Here is a 20,282-nt window from a genome sequence, read left to right as displayed (position 1 = left end):
GCAACAGTTGGAACTGAACATGGAACAACAGACTGGTTCCAAATAGGAAAAGGAGTACGTCAAGACTGTGTATTGTCACCCTGCTTATTTAACTTCTATGCAGAGTACATCATGAGAAACGCTGGGCTGGAAGAAGCACAAGCTGGAATCAAGATTGCTGGGAGAAATATCAATAACCTCAGATATGCAGATGACACCACCCTTATAGCAGAAAGTGAAGAGGAACTAAAAAGCCTCTTGATGAAAGTGAAAGAGGAGAGTGAAAAAGTTGGCTTAAAGCTCAACATTCAGAAAATGAAGATCATGGCATCTTGTCCCATCACTTCACGGGAAATGCATGGGGAAACAGTGGAAACAGTGTCAGAATTTATTTTTGGGGGCTCCAGAATCACTGCAGTTGGTGACAGCAGCCATGAAATTAGAAGACGCAGTAATGCTTTTAATTTACTTTTGGAAGGAAAGTTATGACCAACCTAGATGGCGTATTGAAAAGCAGAGACATTACTTTGCCAACAAAGGTCCGTCTAGTCAAGGCTATGGTTTTTCCTGTGGTCATGTATGGATGTGAGAGTTGGACTGTGAAGAAGGCTGAGTGCCAAAGAATTGATGCTTTTGAACTGTGGTGTTGGAGAAGACTCTTGAGAGTCCCTTGGACTGCAAGGAGATCCAACCAGTCCATTCTGAAGGAGATCAGCCCTGGGATTTCTTTGGAAGGAATGATGCTAAAGCCAGTACTTTGGCCACCTCATGCGAAGAGTTGACCCATTGGAAAAGACTGTGATGCTGGGAGGGATTGGGGGCAGGAGGAGAAGGGTACGACAGAGGATGAGATGGCTGGATGGCATCACTGACTCGATGGACGTGAGTCTGAGTGAAGTCCGGGAGTTGGTGATGGACAGGGAGGCCTGGCGTGCTCTGATTCATGGGGTCGCAAAGTCGGACACAACTGAGCAACTGAACTGAATATAAATGTGCACTTATTTAATTTTTTATATAATGCCTAAGATCTTTACTTTGAATAAGACTACTGATTATAGTTCTTTGTTGTCTTTTACATATAAACCATGAAAAATCGTTTGTTCTTTTTAACTTCCAGTTTCAATTTCTTTGAAGAAGAGTGAGAACTTAGAGATCCTTTTGATCTCCTTTTGATCCTTTGATTTGATAATTCTTCTGACTTTTTATAATTATTTTATCTACCTCTTATTCAACAGCAGCTATTTAATAACTCATCTTTATTGAGCCTTTCATATTTAGCTTATGTTTCATAGAAAAAAACCCAACTCTTTTGTACTTTTGTTCATTTTGGGTCATATTTAATTACATTGTACAATTATAATAACAGTTTATGGCAGATATAGTAGATTGGCTTAACATCTATTCCACCCTCCTTTATTATAGTATACCTTCTTATACTGGAGAGTCTGGAATACCAAAATCTATTTCAGAATGTGAATTGAGTTCTGCTAATGATAACCACATGTAAATGACCTAAATCAGGAGATAAATAGGAGGAAAAGCAGTATCTGGGAATCTGTTTTTGTGGATAAGAATCTAACAAGTGTAGTGTGGCCCTAGCGCCAATATTCTTGCAACTGCTTCTATCAAAGCTAAGTCAGGATGTTCCTGCAGGCATTACCACTGGCAGTACTTCCTGATCCCAGGATCTCAGCTAAAGAGGTGTGATCCTAGAATCAGCAGTTGGCATAGCTGCTTCCTGATTGTCCAGCTTCCTAATCGTGGTCTGTGTGGTCTCAGCAAAACAGTTCTGCAATATAAACCAATAAGATTGACTTTTTTTTTAAGCATTTGCACGGGAAAACAGAGATCAGCTAGTTGATGGTGACTGCAGACAAAGCAACTATGCAGAGAAATGTGGTTCTACTGTTATTAATAAGAATAACACTATTTATTTTCACAAACTTTTATGTGATTTCATTTCTCCTCTTACTGTGAAACCATCCAAATGCAAGGAAACTTACTCCTTTTTCTTTTTTCTACCTTTCTTACATTTTGACTTGTTGTATATTTGAATAAATGCACCTAGGCCCAGAACTCTCTTACTGTCTTGTACATAGTATGTCTTCAAATGTTTTGTGTGTATGTGCTCAGTTGTGTCTGACTCTTTGCAACTCTGTGGACTGTAGCCCTCCAGGCTCTGTCCATGGGATTTTTTAGCAAGAATTCTGGAGTGGGTTGACATTTCCTCCTCCAGGGATCTTCCCAACCCAGAGACTGAACTGATCTCCTCATCTCCTGCATTGCCATGCAGGTTCTTTGCCACTGATCGACTTGGAAGCCCCTAAATGTTTGTTGAACTTACTTAAATTGTTGTCATCGTTTAGCTGCTAAGTCGTGTCTGATTCTTTAGCAACGCCGTGGACTGTAGCCTGCCAGGCAATTCTGTCATAGTATTTCCCAGGCAAGAATACTGGAGTGGGTTGCCATTTCCTTCTTCAGGGAATCTTCCTGACCCAAGGATTGAACCCACTTCTACTACATTGCAGGCGGATTCTTTACCACTGAGCCACCAGGGAAGCCCTTACTTAAATTATTAATATCTAATTTTCAAGATTCATTAACCATACATAAAAAGTAATGCTTTGAAAAAGATTCCTTAAAATCTTTGCATTACTTAAATGACTTTATTTTTTCAATTATACTACTAAGATCTTTGGAGAATTAGATAACATGTATTTACTTAGTATTTATAAGTATATTATTATATTACATTATATATTATTTCAAAGAAAACAAGGGCAAAAATAAGAGAGAGATAAAAGATACAAAGAGCAAGTTTGAGTGTATATATATATATATATATATTTTTTTTTTCTGCTTCTATTACTCGTATATGAACCAACAGGAATATACTATGTTTTCAAGACCCATAAAACATTTTCATAAACATGGACTGCAAACCCTGTCCATCATATAAATGCATACATACAAATTAAGCATAAATCATATCATAAATTAGAAATAACAGTATGTGGGTGTAAATTATTTCTCTTAACTACATTTTCAACTAACTCCTGATATAAAGAGGGATTGAAAATTAAAATTAAAAACTGCATAAATCAACAGCATTATCAGACTAGTGAGATGCACCCAAACTAGTGCTCAGAACATTTTTAATTAATTGTAAACAAGTTAGAGAGTTTTGTTTGCAGTAGTGGCATCAGACTCCTGAGAAAAACTAGAGAATCTGGATAAATACTAGAAGATCTTGACAAAAATTTGACAATAATCAAATCTGTTTAAATGAATTGGAGTCACTGTAGAATTGTAGAGCAAAGACCTGGAAAAGAAAGAATGCAGGGATATGACTCTGTTTTGGGGTTACTTTTTGCTGGATGTATCTCCCTATGTTAGAAGTGAGGAGAGGTTGAAAATTGAGCAGAGCTTGAACCAAATTCATGGAGCAAGAGAAATAAAAAGTGAAATTTAGGGCCCATCAGACTTGAGGGTGGGTGGCTCAGGAACATCCAGCTTTGAAGTTAAGGATGATTCCCTCAAAATAAACTACTCCCAAAAAGAACTGAAACATGACTGAATTATCTGAATCTTTGATGTTGGTACAGCATAATCAGGGATAATATCCCTCTCCACCTGAAAAAAAAGGAAAAGGAAGTCTTTTAGAGAAAGATAACATCGTTGCTAGGCCTCAAAGTATCTCTGTAAGTTTTGGTGATATCTGGCTCATAATCTGGTGTAAAAAGAGCTAGTAGCAGTAAGATTGAAGACAATATGATTGAAAAAAATCATAAAAAACAGTATGCAATAGAAACAGACTCACAGGTTTGGTCTTTAAAATAATTATGAACTATGTTAAATGAGATAAGACACAGTTTTGAGAATTTCTATAAAAGAACTAAAAACTCTTAAAGGACCAAATGAAGATTGTAGAACTGGAAAAAAATGCAGTTAATGAAAATGAGACATTACTGAAGAGTTAATGGAATGCAACCCAAGTCAGAAAAAAATTTCAGAATGAAAACAATATTCAGAAGAGAGAGAAGAGGATAGAAGATGCAAAACATAAACTAAGAGACATATAGGATATAGTGAAAAGAATTAAAATTCGTTACAGCTTGAGTTCCAGAGAAGGCAGAGAGACATCAGTCCACAAATTAAAGACACACCGTGTGTCATGAGCGGCATAGTACAAAAGTACTATACCTAGGTACATTATTATGAAGTAATAGAAAACCAAAGATTTAAAAAAAAAAATCAAGTAGGTAGAGATTACCTTCACAGTAGCAGCAATACCATATTAACTGACTTCTCAACAAAAATACTGGAAAACAGACAGTGGAATATTTTTTTTAATTAATATATTTATTTTAATTGCAGGCTAACTGCTTTACAGTTTTGTGGTGGTTTCTGCCGTACATCGACATGAAGCAGCCACGAGTGCACATGTGTCCCACAGTCCTGAACCCCTCCTCCTACCTCCTTCTCCACCCCATCCCTCCGGTTGTCCCAGAGCACCAGCCTTAGGTGCCCTGCTTCATTCATCAAATTTGCATTGGTCATCTGTTTTACATATGGTAGTATACATGTTTTAATGCTAATCCGTCCCACCCTCACCTTCTCCCACAGAGTCCAAACGTCTGTTCCTTACATTGCTGTCTCTTTTGCTATCTTGCATATAGGGTTGTTGTTACCATCTTTCTATAAATTCCATATATATGCATTAATATACTGTATTGGTGTTTCTCTTTCTGACTGACTTTACTCTGTATAATAGGCTGCAGTGTCATCCACCTCATTAGAACTGACTCAAATGCATTCTTTTTTATAGCTAAGTAATATTCCATTGTGTATATGTACTACAGCTTCCTTATCCATTTGTCTGTTGATGGACATCTAGGTTCCCTCCATGTCCTAGCTAGTGAACAGTGCTGCAGTGAACATTGGGGTACACGTGTCTCTTCCAATTCTGGTTTCTTCAGTGTGTGCCCAGCAATAGGATTGCTGGGTCATATGGCAGTTCTATTTCTAGTTTTTTAAGGAATCTCCACACTGTTCTCTATAGTGGCTGTACTAGTTTGCATTCCCACCAACAGTATAAGAGGGTTCCCTTTTCTCCACACCCTCTCCAGCATTTATTGTTTGTAGACTTTTGGATGGCAGCCATTCTGACCGGTGTGAGATGGTACCTCATTGTGGTTTTGATTTGCATTTCTCTGATAATGAGTGATGTTGAGCATCTTTTCATGTGTTTGTTAGCCATCTGTATGTCATCTTTGGAGAAATGTCTGTTTAGTTCTTTGGCCCATTTTTTGATTGGGTCATTTATTTTTCTGGTATTGAGCTGCTTGTATATTTTGGCAATTAATTCTTTGTCAGTTGTTTTGTTTGCTCTTATTTTCTCCCATTCTGAAGGCTGCCTTTTCACCTTGCTTATAGTTTCCTTCGTTGTGCAAAAGCTTTTAAGTTTAATTAGATCTTAGATCCCATTTGTTTATTTTTATTTACATTACTCTGGAAGGTGGCTTATAGAGGATCTTGCTGTGATTTATGTCAGAGAGTGTTCTGCCTATGTTTTCCTCTAAGAGTTTTATAGTTTCTGGTCTGACATTTAGATCTTTAATCCATTTTGAGTTTATCTTTATGTATGGTGTTAGAAAGTATTCTAGTTTCATTCTTTTACAGGTGGTTGACCAGTTTTCCCAGCGCCACTTGTTAGATTGACAGTAGAATATTTTTAAAGTACTGAAAGAAAAACTGTTAATATACAGTTTTTTTACCCAGTGAAATATCCTTCAGAAGAGAGGTCAGATGAAAAGAAATTGAGAACACTGTCTTTAGAAAAATTGAAGACAATCCTAAACAGATAATCTACCTAAAGAAAATATTAATACTTCCAGATGAAAGCTTAGAATTATAGGAAAGGGTAACTGTGCGAAAAGCCCAATGAATATCAGCTATTCTAAAGTGATAATAATGTCTCTAAAATATCTATAGAGAATTAAATATTAGGTTGGTGCAAAAGTAATTGCGGTTTCAGACTGTGAACTTTGAATCATCATAACTAGGCTTAAACACATCTTTATTAATCAAAATAGGAATCATTACAATCAACACATTTTTGCTAATGAGAAGTAAGTTTGTTTATTCCTGTATCATAAAAATCCATGTCTCTGGATTCAACAAACTCTTGGAAAGCATTTTCTGCCTTGTGGAAGCACTTTCCCTGCAAAAAGTTGTCAAGATGCTTAAAGAAGTGGTGATCGATTGGTGAGAGGTGAGGTGAAATATGGCAGATGAAGCAAGACTTTGTAGCCCAGTTCGTTCAACTTCTGAAGCATTGGTTGTGCAGAAGAATTGGGCCCTTTCTGTTGATTAATGCCAACCTCAGGCGTGGCTGTTCTCAGTACATCTCATTGATTTTGCTGAGCATACTTCTTAGATGTGATGGTTTCACTGAGATTCAGAAAGCTGTAGTGGATCAGATGGGCAGCAGACCACCAAAAAGTGACCATGACCCTTTTTTTTTTTTGATGCAAGTTTGGCTTTGGCTATCTAGCTTCTTCTTGGTCCAGCCACTGAGCTGCACATGGCTGGTTGTCATATAAAATTCACTTTTGGACACATGTCACACTCTGATTGAAAAATGGTTCATTGTCGTTGCATACAATAAGAGAAGACACTTCAAAACGGCAGTGTTTTGATTTTCTATCAGCTCATGAGGCACTCACTTACCAAGCCAAAACATGAGAGCAATAAGATAAATTTAGGAAAAGGGTATTTGAAGTTAAAATATTCTCAGGTTTTAGCATTGCCCAAAAGAGATATAATGCTGATTTATTTTAGAGTTTGATTATTCAGTGATGCATGTTATAATCTTCAAAAGTAAAGCAAAAGATTATGTAACTGCCAACCCAGATAATAGAGTAGAAAAATGGAGTAATAAAAAATAATCTATGGAGTAATAATAATCTAAAAGCATGAAAGAAGAGAACAATCAATAACGGACAGGGCAAATAGAAAGCAAATATTGAAAAAGATATAAACTTAGGTACATTACTAATTACATCAAATTTCAGTGTACTGCATGCTACAGTTAAAAGACAGTGATTTATCAGAGGAATTAAAAAGGACACTTACATACTTCTTATCAGACAGATTTCTAAAATACAAGAATATTGAATGGTTACAAATAAGAGAATGGAGAATAGATAAACCATGCAAGTGCAAACTGAAAGAAAACACGTAAAATTGGGCATATTAATAGTAGACCTTAATGTAAGAGAATATTATAAATAGTAATATTTCATAATGTTAAAAGATATGACAGTTTTAAATTTGCAAGAATGCAATTACAAAGCCTCAGGATAGAAAATTTCCAATTTTCTGTTTTGTTTTGTTTTTTTAGTTTAGAAAAATTCAGTGATAGCCTTGAATGGCAAAACAGACAACTCCACCAGCTGGAAGAAAATATAAACAGATTGTTCCTCAGTAATGGAAAGAAAAACTCAAAAAATAGTATTTGAACCATGCAGTTAACATGGGTCATGGTGGAGAGCTCTGACAGAATGTGGTCCTCTGGTGAAGGGAATGGCAAACCGCTTTAGTACTCTTGCCTTGAGAACTCATGAGCTGTATGAAAAGGCAAAAAGATATTACATGAAAGATGAACTTCCCAGGTCGGTAGGTGCCCAGTATGCTACTGGAGAAGAGTGGAGAAATAACTCCAGAAAGAATGAAGAGACAGAGCCAAAGCAAAAACAGCACCCAGTTGTGGGTATGACTGGTGATGGAAGTAAAGTCCGATGCTGTAAAGAACAGTACTGCATAGGAACCTGGAATGTTAGGTCCATGAATCAAGGTAAACTGGAAGTGGTCAAACAGGAGATGGCAAGAGTGAACATCCACATTTTAGGAATCGGTAAACTAAAATGGACTGGAATGGCAAATTTAATTCTGATGACCACTATATCTACTACTGAAGTCAAGAGTGCCTTAGAAGAAATGGAGTAGCCCTCATAGTCAACAAGAGTTCAAAATGCAGTGCTTGGGTGCAAGTACTGAAACCTCAAATTATAAGACAGTTGTAGAGTTAGGGCATTTGGGCAAGAGACAGCAGGATTGCAAGTGAAGTGAAGTCGCTCAGTTGTGTCCAACTCTTTGCAACCCTGTGACTGTAGCCCACCAGGCTCCTCTGTCCATGGGATTTTCCAGGCAAGAGTACTGGAGTGGGTTGCCATTTCCTTCTCCAGCAGGATTGCAAACTGAGAGATTAAAACCCTTTTTCCAGCTTTTTCCGGTTATCACGGCGTAGGGAACTATGAGCAGCAAAGTCTCCCGCGACACCCTCTACGAGGCGGTGCGGAAAGTCCTGCACGGGAACCAGCGCAAGCGCAGAAAGTTTTTGGAGACGGTGGAGCTTCAGATCAGCCTGAAGAACTATGACCCTCAGAAGGACAAACGCTTCTCGGGCACCGTCAGGCTTAAGTCCACTCCCCGCCCCAAGTTCTCCGTGTGTGTCTTGGGGGACCAGCAGCATTGTGATGAGGCCAAGGCTGTGCATATCCCCCACATGGACATTGAGGCGCTGAAAAAACTCAACAAGAATAAAAAACTGGTCAAGAAGCTGGCCAAGAAATATGATGCCTTTTTGGCTTCAGAGTCTCTGATCAAGCAGATCCCCCGAATCCTGGGCCCAGGCCTGAACAAGGCTGGCAGGTTCCCTTCCTTGCTGACCCACAGTGAGAACATGGTGGCCAAAGTTGATGAAGTGAAGTCCACAATCAAGTTCCAGATGAAGAAGGTGCTGTGTCTGGCAGTGGCTGTTGGCCACGTGAAGATGACAGATGATGAGCTTGTGTACAACATCCACTTAGCTGTCAACTTCCTGGTGTCATTGCTCAAGAAAAATTGGCAGAACGTCAGGGCCTTGTACATTAAGAGCACCATGGGCAAGCCCCAGCGTCTGTACTAAGGCACAGCTTAATAAACCATACTAAACCATCAAAAAAAAAAAAAAAAAAAACCCTTTCTCCAAATACTTCAGATACTAAAACAAATAAAAATAAACTACTTATAGGTAGTCCTTGCTTTGCATATCAGTGCAGAACTCTGAAAATGACCTTGCAAGGGCAAGGTGTGTCCAAGTTGACAGAATAGGAAAACCCTGAACTCAGCTTCTCTAACCACAGCAAAATTACAACTGTTTGAAGAGCAGCTGTCAATGAGAATCACTTGAATACAGCAGAAAATATTTTTACAACTAAAGATACAAGGAAGGAACCAAAACAAGATGGGTAGAACTTCCATGGCAATCCAGCAGTTAAGATGGCAGGCTTCCACTGCAGGGGGCGCGTATTCCATCCCTGGTCAGGGAACTAAGATCGTGCATGCTGCACAGAGTGGCCAAAAGATTAAGGGAAAAAAAGGGTAAGAGAGGGCAGAGATATAATGTAGGCACACCCTCAGGTAGGTGACCCACAAACTGGAGGATAATCACAGTCACAGAAGTTCTCCCGAAAGAGCAAAGCCAAGGGGATTTGAATATTGGAGAGCCAGAGGAAACAGAAACTCCGCTCTTAAAGAGCACACACAGAATCTCACTTGCTCTGAGTCCCAGAACAGAAGCAGTAACTGGAAAGGAACCTGTTAGGACCCACTTGCTGATCCTGTAGAGTCTCCTAGACAGGGAGGGGGCAACTAGTATAAAGAAACTGAGGCCAAAAGAGGTTATAAGGAACATGTTCAAGGTCACATAGCAAACAAAGTGACAGATCCTGGCTTCTCATTCAGGAAGTTTGGATATACTGCAAGGAAATCAAACCAGTCAATCCTAAAGGAAATCAGCTCTAAATCTAAATGTTCATTGGAAGGACTGATGCTGAAGCTCCAATACTTTTGCCACCTCATGTGAAGAGCCAACTCATTGGAAAAGACCCTGATCCTGGGACAGATTGAAGGCAAAAGGAGAAGGGGGAGGCACAGGATGGGATGGTTAGATAGTATCCCCAATTCAAACGGCATGAATTTGAGCAAACTGGGAAATAGTGAAGAATGGAAAGCCTGGCTTGCTGCAGTCCATGGAGTTGCAAAGAGTCAGATACAACTTAGTGACTGAACAACAACAAATTTGCTCTTAACCAATAAGGGTTTTGTTTTTTAAAATTGAAGTATAGTTGCTGTACAGTATTATGTGTTACAGAGGAACAATATGGGGATTCTCAATGTTTATACTTCATTTATTGTCTAGTCACTAAGTTGTAACCAACTGTTTTGTGAACCCGTGGACTGTAGCCCACCAGGCTCCTCTCTGCCTAGGATTTTCCAGGCAAGAATACTGGAGTGGGTTGCCATTTCCTTCTCCAGGGGCTCTTCCTGAACCAGGGGTCGAACCCACGTCTCCTGCTTGGCAGGTGTATTCTTTACCACTGAACCACCTGTACTTCATTTATTTGTTGTTGTTCAGTCGCTAAATCATGTCTGACTCTTGTGCAACCCCATAGACTATAAGCCTGCTAGGATCCTCTGTCCATGAGATTTCTAGGCAAAAAATATTGGAGTGGGTTGCCATTTCCTTCTCCAGGGGATCTTCCTGACTCAGGCATTGAACCTACATCTCCTTCACTGAAGGTAGATTCTGTACTGTTGAGCCACCAGGGAAGCCCCATACGTCATTTATAGTTAATATAAAATATGGGCTATATTCCTTGTGTTGTACAAGATGTTTTCTTAGCTTATTTTGTATCTAATAAATTGTACCTCTTAATCCACTACCCCTATACTGCATCTCCCCCCTGCCTTCACCCCACTGGTAAATGAGATTATTGCCTTGTGAGTTTTATTGTATTTGATGAACTTTGTTTTCAATAAAGATGTTTTTAAATTTCAGATTGTATTTTTCTAGTTTGAGTGGAGACTGTAGTATTAGTAGGTAATTCTGTTTAGATTTTTGTATAGAGATGGATGCAATTCCTTTGAGAAATTTTTACCTTGAGATATGTTTAGTATAAATGATGTTTTCTGGTTATAATTATACAAATTCAATATTTTCAAGATTTTCTGATGTTAACCATTTTCCCTTCTGTGTGTATATTATACACCTAATTTTTTTATAATTTTAAATTACCAAAATATTTGAATTTAATGAATATTTTGTAATTTATGAAATAAATTTATGAAATATTTATCACTTATGAAATATGTCATTTATGAAATATTTATAATTTAATATATATTAAAGTTGAATTTAAGACTTTCAAAATTACTGTTAAGAAAGTGCTGGCAAGTAAAGCCTCTAGTCTTGATTTCATAACCATCAAGAATTTGGTTGGAACTAGTCAGAAATCAAATGAATTTTGTGAAACACAGTGAAGAAATTAACAAATAATTCTATAATCCCCTTTCCATTTCATTAACTAGATGAAATTATTATATTTAAATTTTTTTCTGAATGACTTGTTTTATCAATGAATAAGGTATAATTTCAGAATTTTATCTGTTTGAAAAATTAAAATCTTCCTAGGACAAACTGAATTATGTATCTTTGATCAATTTAACTCATTCAAAATTTTGATGTATTTTTTCTGGTGACTCATTATTTAATGATTTTTAAATACTTCTACATTTAGAGGATGACTTAAAAATGATTTTTGTGTAAACAGTGATTTTTGACCCAAATGTTGATTTAGTTGACCCTGAAACAACAACTGCTGTTACTAAAATTAGATTATTGTTGTCTTCACTGTTTGTTCCAAAGGTTGCACAATGAATTAAAAGATGCTGTTGTTGCAAAGCAATTGGAGGCCCTTCCCTTTGGCACAGAGATGGGAAATGAGATATATACAGATGACGAAACAGTCAGGAATCTTCAAGAACAACTAAAACTGGCCAGTCAGGTGAGTGATATATTTATTATCCTGAATAAACAGAGTTTCTAAAAATCTGTGATCAGTCATTATTTATGAATGATAATAGAATATCAAAATTGTTAGCATGATGATTTTCTACAGTTTGCAAAATAGTTAACAGGTAACAAAACTTGTAATATGTACCCTTGCTGTATGTTACAGTTGCCATGTATATATTTTAATTGAATCCTAATTCTTTTGGCATGATTTTTTGTGTGTTGTAAAATATTTTAATGCAAAAGAAAATTTTTGAAGAAAAGAATCAATTATCCACTTGCCCAAATTTACATTTTTTTTCCATGTTTTCTTCTGATACGATTTTCTTCAGTTTTCAAAGATTATAGAATTATATTTTTCTAAACTTACACTTCTTTTAGAATTATGCTTTTCCTCCTTTTTTCTTCCTGTATGGTTATAAAAATATTTGGGAAGCTATATTGTTTATATCCTGTTTTTAACATTGTAATCTTTTTGGTTATATATATGAGAATGTTATTTTAATTTACAATTTTGTATGCCAGTTATGGATTTGAATCCCATTTTTATACCTTCCTGTGTTCCTCAGTTTCTTCATTTTATAAATGGGGATTAGAAATTCATTATTAAAGTTTTGATTTTATACTTATCTGTAAAAAGTTGAATTGTCTTTTATTCCTTGGAAATTTGGTTTTGGAATTCTTGGCTTAGGCTATATATACCTTGTTAAGGAGCATTATGTAGCACTGAATTCTTTTTAATATATAAAGGGAAGGAATTTGAAAAGTAATAGAGGGAAAAAAATAATGCGGAAAGCATATTCTTTGCTCTGTTTTAGCCTAGTATTTCAGGAAGAATTTATTAATGTGCATGCATGCATGTATGCATGCTAAATCGCTTCAGTCCTCTCTGACTCTTGAAAGTCTACAGACTGTAGCCCACCAGGCTCCTCAGTCCGTGGAACTCTCCAAGCAAGAAGACTAGACTGAGTTGCCATGCCCTCCTTCAGGGAATCTTCCCCACCCAGGGATCAAACCCATATCTCTTATGTCTCCTGCAATGGCAACGGGTGCTTTACCAGTAGTGCCACCTGGGAAGCCCGTTAATGTTCACATATAAATAAATAAATGAAAATTAATTTAGACTTAAATGCTTTCTTTTTTTTTTATTTTTTATTTTTTTTAAATTTTATTTTATTTTTAAACTTTACATAATTGTATTAGTTTTGCCAAATATCAAAATGAATCCGCCACAGGTATACATGTGTTCCCCATCCTGAACCCTCCTCCCTCCTCCCCCCCCACTCCATCCCTCTGGGTTGTCCCAGTGCACCAGCCCCAAGCATCCAGTATCGTGCATCGAACCTGGACTGGCACCTCGTTTCATACATGATATTTTACATGTTTCAATGCCATTCTCCCAAATCTTCCCACCCTCTCCCTCTCCCACAGAGTCCATAAGACTGTTCTATACATCAGTGTCTCTTTTGCTGTCTCGTACACAGGGTTATTGGTACTGTCTTTCTAAATTCCATATATATGCGTTAGTATACTGTATTGGTGTTTTTCTTTCTGGGACATTAAATACCTTTTGAAAGCTGTAGCAGAATATGCATTTCGTATTACTCTTAAAAAATACTGTGACAGACATATGTAAAAGAACCCTCACTTGTACACCTTAAATATAGGCAGTGATTGTCAGCCACACCTCAATAAATTCTTAAAAATTTAATTTATAAAAGAAAGCAGAGGGCAGAACTAGATAAGATTTGTAGTTTCAAAAAACAAAACAAACAAAAAAGAATTCTACTTCTAAAAAGCATCTCTCTGTGGTACTCTTGTTGCTATAATTTCTAACACTCAATTTTATTTCATTTTTTTTTTAGTCACATTTCTTCTCATTCCTCACCCCTTTCTCCTCCTATCTTACCATCTTTGCCTTTCTCCATGTACATCTTGCTTGGTCCCATATTATGTCTTTGAAGATGGTTCTTCCCTTTTGCTACATTTTGGGTTATCATTTCATAGTAAGTATGGTGAGATCCAGGTTTGAGCAGTCAAAATTGAAAAAGTTTGTGAAAGAAAATTTTGCCACAATATCTGCAATGTACTTTGTATATAAATGCAAAATTTTAACTAGGTGACAGTTCAAGCAGTTTTATAAAAGGTTAACGAATCCATAAAATAATAATGTTAAATGTTAAGTCTGCTTATTACTTATACATTCATCTTTATGTATATTACTAAGTTCTACGTACAGTTGTTTTGGTATCCATCACTAGATCGAAACACCTTCTTGTCGTGCATGAAGACTAGGTGAATCCAAACTGAATAAATTGAAAACTAAATACAATGCAATTTATAGTAGAAAATTGAGATAGAATTCTTTATTATATTATGCTTTATTAAAGCAATAAGTCTAAGATTCAAATATCTTCATTTCACAAGTATTTATTAGGTGTCCACTATATATGCTGCTGCTGCTGCTAAGTCGCTTCAGTCATGTCCGAGTCTGTGCGACCCCATAGATGGCAGCCTACCAGGCCCTGCCGTCCCTGGGATTCTCCAGGCAAGAACACTGGAGTGGGTTGCCATTCCTCCTCCAGTGCATGAAAGTTAAAAGTGAAAGTGAAGTCTCTCAGTCGTGTCCGACTCTTAGCGACCCCATGGACTGCAGCCTACCAGGCTCCTCCGTCCATGGGATTTTCCAGGCAAGAGTACTATATATGAGACACTGTGATTAGTGTTGATCATGCAATGGACAATGTTGGTGTCTGCTTTTGTGAAACACACGAGCTTTTGAAAGAAAAATCTGGTCAAATTTCTTGAGTTTGATCCGATTCTACTTTCTCACTCTATGATCTTGGGAAATCTTTTTGTGCTTCATCTTTTTCATTTATAAACAGGGATTATAGTAATTCTCCTTTTATGGGGTTCTTAACATAATTAAAGTTTTAAATCCTCATAAAGCACATAGTGTAATGCCTAGCACATGTGTGAAATAAGTTTACCTATTATTTTTATCATCTTTATTATTATTATTGCTAAAAAGCAAGGTGAAGAATTAAAATTAGGTGTAAAAAATTCTTTGTGTCTCAAGTATAATTGTTTTGGGAGGCAATAACACCAGTACAATATCAAATTCAGTTCAGTTCAGTTGCCCAGTCATGTCTGACTCTTTGTGACCCCATGAACCACAGCACACCAGACCTCCCCGTCCATCACCAACTCCCGGAGTCCACCCAAACCCATGTCCATCAAGTCAGTGATGCCATCCAACCATCTCATCCTCTGTCATCCCCTTCTCCTCCTGCCCTCAATCTTTCCCAGCATCAAGGTCTTTTCAAATGAGTCAGCTCTTCACATCAGGTGTCCAAAGTATTAGAGTTTCAGCTTCAACATCAGTCCTTCCAATGAATACCCAGGAATGATCTCCTTTAGGATTGACTGGTTGGATCTCCTTGCAGTCCAAGGGACTCTCAAGAGTCTTCTCCAGCACCACAGTTCAAAAGCATCAATTCTTCGGCGCTCAGCTTTCTTTATAGTCCACCTCTCACATCCATACATGAACACTGGAAAAACCATAGCCTTGACTAGACTGACCTTTGTTGACAAAGTAATGTCTCTGCTTTTTAATATGCTGTCTAGGTTGGTCATAACTTTCCTTCCAAGGAGTAAGCATCTTTTAATTTCATGGCTGCAGTCACCATCTGCAGTGATTTTGGAGCCCAGAAGAATAAAGTCAGCCACTGTTTCCACTGTTTCCCCATCTATCTGCCATGAAGTGATGGGACCAGATGCCATGATCTTAGTTTTCTGAATGTTGAGCTTTAAACCAACTTTTTCACTCTCCTCTTTCACTTTCATCAAGAAGCTTTTTAGTTCCAATCACTTTCTGCCATAAGGGTGGTGTCATCTGCATATCTGAGGTTATTGATATTTCTCCCAGCAATCTTGATTCCAGCTTGTGCTTCATGCAGCCTGGCATTTTGCATGATGTACTCTGCATAGAAGTTAAATAAGCAGGGTGACAATTTACAGCCTTGACGTACTCCTTTTCCCATTTGGAGCCAGTCTGTTGTTCCATGTCCAGTTCTAACTGTTGCTTCCTGACCTGCATACAGCTGTCTCAAGAAGCAGATCAGGTGGTCTGATATTCCCATCTCTCAGAATTTTCCACAGTTTATTGTGATCCACACAGTCAAAGGCTTTGGCATAGTCAAGAAAGAAGAAATAGATGCTTTTCTGGAACTCTCTTGCTTTTTCGATGATCCAGCAGATGTTGGCAATTTGATCTCTGGTTCCTCTGCCTTTTCTAAAACCAGCTTGAACATCTGGAAGTTCACGGTTGACGTATTGCTGAAGCCTGGCTTGGAGAATTTTGAGCGTTACTTTACTAGCATGTGAGATGAGTGCAATTGTGTGGTAGTTTGAGCATTCTTTGGCATTGCCTTTCCTTGGGATTGGAATGAAAACTGACCTTTTCCAGTCCTGTGGCCACTGCTGAGTTTTCCAAATTTGCTGATATATTGAGTTCAGCACTTTCACAGCATCATCTTTCAGGATTTGAAATAGCTCAACTGGAATTCCATCACCTCCACTAGCTTTGTTTGTAGTGATGCTTCCTAAGGCCACTTGACTCACATTCCAGGATGTGTGGCTCTAGGTGAGTGATCACACCATCGTGATTATCTGGGTTGTGAAGATCTTTTTTGTACAGTTCTTCTGTGTATTCTTGCCACTTCTTCTTAATATCTTCTGCTTCTGTTAGGTCCCTACCATTTCTGTCCTTTATTACAATATCAAGTCCCTCACTAAATATTTTTAGTTTGGAGTATTTTGTTTTCTCATAATAGTGTGATTTATAAAAATCTTTCTGGAGGGCAGCTTGGCAGTAAAAGCCTCTAAATGCTTATATCCTTTGACCAATTAATTTGATGGTGACATTACATAGATTTTAGGAACCTGTCCTAAGAAATTGTTATACATAAAAATATATGAATAAATATATTCGTTGTAGTAATGTTTTGCTTGTGAAAAATTGGAACAATTTTTTTAAAAATCTAAAATATGGAATCATTTCAGTTATGTTTCTTTTTTCCAAATTATTGGTTATATATTAGTACAGTGGTTCTCAAATTTTAGTGTTTATTATAATCACCTGGGGGCTTATTAAAATAAAGATTGTTACCCTCTCCCCCAAGTTTTTTTTTTACTTTTAATATTTATGTATTTGGCTGTGCTGGGTCTTAGTTGCAGCATGTGGGATCTGGTTTCTTGACCAGGGATCGAACCCAGGCCCCTTTGCACTGGGAGCCTAGAGTCCTAGCCACTGAACCACCAGGGAAGTCCCATCCCCCAAGTTTTTGATTCAAGAAGTCTAGGATATGAGTCAGTAACTTATGTTTCTTGCAGGTTCTAAGGTATTGCTGCTAGTCCTTTCAGAACCACTGGTCTAGGAGAATCTGGGCTTTCTACCTAGTATTCCAGATGATTTTTACCATCAGACACAGTTGAAAAAATGCAGTTTTGAGATATGAGGCATTTTTATGACTATTCCATTGAAAATAAAATTGTCTTCAAAAAATAAAATGAATTTAGAGGGTCATTCCACCAGGAATTAGAAATCCAGCCCGAATTCTGGCTCCACATTCTACTTTTGTCTACATATTTTAAACTGTGTAAGTTTTAGGCAAAACTAATAAAAAGTTTTAGAAGTCAGGATAATGGTTAATTTTGGAGGATTGTAGTATCAAGAAGAAAGGGGCATCTGGCTTCAAGGTACTGGTAATAACGTTGTCTGTCTTGAACGGGTTGCTGGTCACATGAGTGCATTCACTGTACAAATTTATGATTTGTGTATCTCTGAATGCTTATTATGCCTCAGAAAGTTTCTTTAGAACTTATAAATGTATTATTTATTTGAAATGTATACTCATTATATTCCAAAAATGCATATCTTTTCACTATACCATCTTACCTACTTATTAAAACTGAGAGAGGAATAGCTCTGACCTGGAATTTAAAAGCTTGGGCTTTAGAGACAGAGAGATGAAGATTTCTTCTTGATTCTGTCAGCAGCTTGCCTGGAGCTTGACTCCAGGCAAATGGCCTGAACCTTAGTTTCCACTTCTCTAAAAAGAGATAATGCTTTTTATCTGCTGGCTTAGTTTCTCAACCTTCTTGGTTTAAGAACCCCTCTTCAGTATACTTAAAAATTATTCAGGACTCCAAAAAGCATTTTTTTGTGTGGGATATTTATCATATTACTAATTAAAACTAAGACATTTATGTTTTATTTTTTTAATTTGTTAATAATTTTATTTCTTTATTTGGCTGTGTTCCATCTTTGTTGCTAAGTGCGCTTTTTCTCTAGTTGGGGTGAGCAGGGGCTACTCCCTAGTTATAGGCTTCTCGTTGTGGTGGGTTTTTTGTTGTAGAGCAGGGACTCTAGGGCATGAAGGCTTCAATAGTTGCATCACACGAACTCAGTATTTGCAGCTCCCAGGCTCTAGAGCACAGGCTCAATAGTTGTGGAGCACAGGCTTACTTCTTAAGATGTGAGATCTTCACAGACCAGGGATCAAACCTGTGTCTCCTGCATTGCCAAGAAGATTCTTTATCCCTGGGCCACCAGAGAAGACCCTAAAATTTATTCTTTTTTTTTTTTTTTTTTTTGGTCTTTTTAACATTTTTTTATTGAAGGATAATTGCTTTACAGAATTTTGTTGTTTTCTGCCAAACCTCAAAATGAATCAGTCATAGGTATACATATATCCCCTCCCTTTTGAACCTCTCTCCCATCTCCCTCCCCACCCCACCCATCTAGGTTAATACAGAGCCCCGTTTGAGTCTCGTTAGCCATACAACAAATTCCCATTGACTATCTATTTTACATATGGTAAATGTAAATTTCCACTTTACTCTTTCCATACATCTCACCCTTTCCTCCCCTCTTCCCATGTCCATAAATCTATTCTTTATGTCTGTTTCTTCATTGCTGCCCTGTAAATAAATTCTTCAGTACCATTTTTCTACATTCTGTATATGTGCGTTAGAATATGATATTTATCTTTCTCCTTCTGACTCACTTCACTCTGTGTAATAGGTTCTAGGTTCATCCACCTCATGAGAACTGACTCAAATGTGTTCCTTTATAAGTCTGAGTAATATTCCATTGTGTATATGTACCATAACTTCTTTATCCATTCATCTGTCAGTGGACATCTAGGTTGCTTCCATGTTCTAGCTGTTGTAAATAGTGCTGCAGTGCACAATGGGATACATGTGTGTTTTTCAATTTTGGTTTCATCAGGGTATAATATGCCTACGAGTGGGATTCCTGGGTCATATGGTGGTTTTATTCCTAGTTTTATTGAGGAATCTCCATACTGTCCTCTCGGAGAAGGCAATGGCAACCCACTCCAGTACTCTAGCCTGGAAAATCCCATGGACGGAGGAGCCTGGTAGGCTGCAGTCCATGTGGTAACTAGGAGTTGGACATGACTGGGTGACTTCACTTTCACTTTTCACTTTCATGCATTGGAGAAGGAAATGGCAACCCACTCCAGTGTTCTTGCCTGGAGAATCCCAGGGACGGGGGAGCCTGGTGGGCTGCCATCAGTGGGGTTGCACAGAGTCAGACACGACTGAAGCGACTTAGCAGCAGCAGCAGCATACTGTCTTCTATAGTGTCTGTATCAATTTGCATTCCCACCAACAGCACAAGAGTATTCCCTTTTCTCCACACCCTCTCCAGCATTTATTGTTTGTAGACTGTTTCATGAGGGCCATTCTGACCAGTGTGAGGTGATAGCTCATTGTGGTTTTTGATTTGCTTTTCTCTAATAATGAGCAATGTTGAGCATCTTTTCATGTGTTTGTTAGCCATCTGTATGTCTTCTCTGGAGAACTGTCTGTTTAGGTCTTTTTTCCACTTTTTGAGTGGGTTGTTTGTTTTTCTGGTGTTGAGTTGTATGAGCTGCTTGTATATTTTGGAAATTAATCCTTTGTCAGTTGGTTCATTTGCTATTATTTTCTCCCATTATGAGGGTTGTCTTTTCACCTTACTTATAAGTTTCCTTTGCTGTGCAGAAGCTTTTCAGTTTAATCAGGTCCCACTTGTTTACTTTAGTTTTTATTTCCATTACTCTACGAGGTGAGTCATAGAGGATCTTGCTTTGATTTATGTCATCAAGTGTTCTGCCTATGTTTTCCTCTAAGAGGTTTATAGTTTCTGGTCTCACATTTAGGTCTTTAATCCATTTAGAGTTTATCTTTGTGTATGGTGTTAGGAAGTGTTCATTCTTTTACATGTAGCTGTCCAGTTTTCACAGCACTGTTTATTAAGAGGCTGTCCTTGCCCCATTGTGTATTCTTGCCTCTTTGTCGAAAACAAGGTACCCATAGGTATGTGGCTCTATCT

General features: G+C 37.7%; 2 protein-coding genes across 6 annotated transcripts in view; both read left to right on the top strand.

Annotated features, from left to right (window-relative positions):
- The window catches only part of SCLT1 (sodium channel and clathrin linker 1), a 230,455-nt gene that overhangs the window by 53,513 nt on the left and 156,660 nt on the right, over positions 1-20,282 (top strand). For all 5 annotated transcript variants that reach the window (XM_006067319.4, XM_025268069.3, XM_044930432.2 and 2 more), the window contains one exon: positions 11,732-11,870. In XM_006067319.4, coding sequence (XP_006067381.3) covers positions 11,732-11,870 — 139 coding nt within the window. The remainder of the gene's footprint in view (positions 1-11,731; positions 11,871-20,282) is intronic.
- LOC102411780 (60S ribosomal protein L10a) lies at positions 8,268-9,005 on the top strand. Its single transcript, XM_044930434.2, has one exon. The coding sequence runs from the start codon at positions 8,297-8,299 to the stop codon at positions 8,948-8,950; it is 654 nt and encodes a 217-aa protein (XP_044786369.1). The 5' UTR covers positions 8,268-8,296; the 3' UTR covers positions 8,951-9,005.

The sequence above is a fragment of the Bubalus bubalis genome, chromosome 17 (assembly GCF_019923935.1).
Source record: "Bubalus bubalis isolate 160015118507 breed Murrah chromosome 17, NDDB_SH_1, whole genome shotgun sequence".
Lineage (NCBI taxonomy): Eukaryota > Metazoa > Chordata > Mammalia > Artiodactyla > Bovidae > Bubalus > Bubalus bubalis.
This window is presented reverse-complemented; position numbering and strand designations above follow the sequence as displayed.

What these genes read in the sequence shown, in the direction of transcription:
- LOC102411780 (XM_044930434.2), top strand. Translation starts at nt 8,297, where the DNA reads ATGAGCAGCAAAGTCTCCCGCGACACCCTCTACGAGGCGGTGCGGAAA.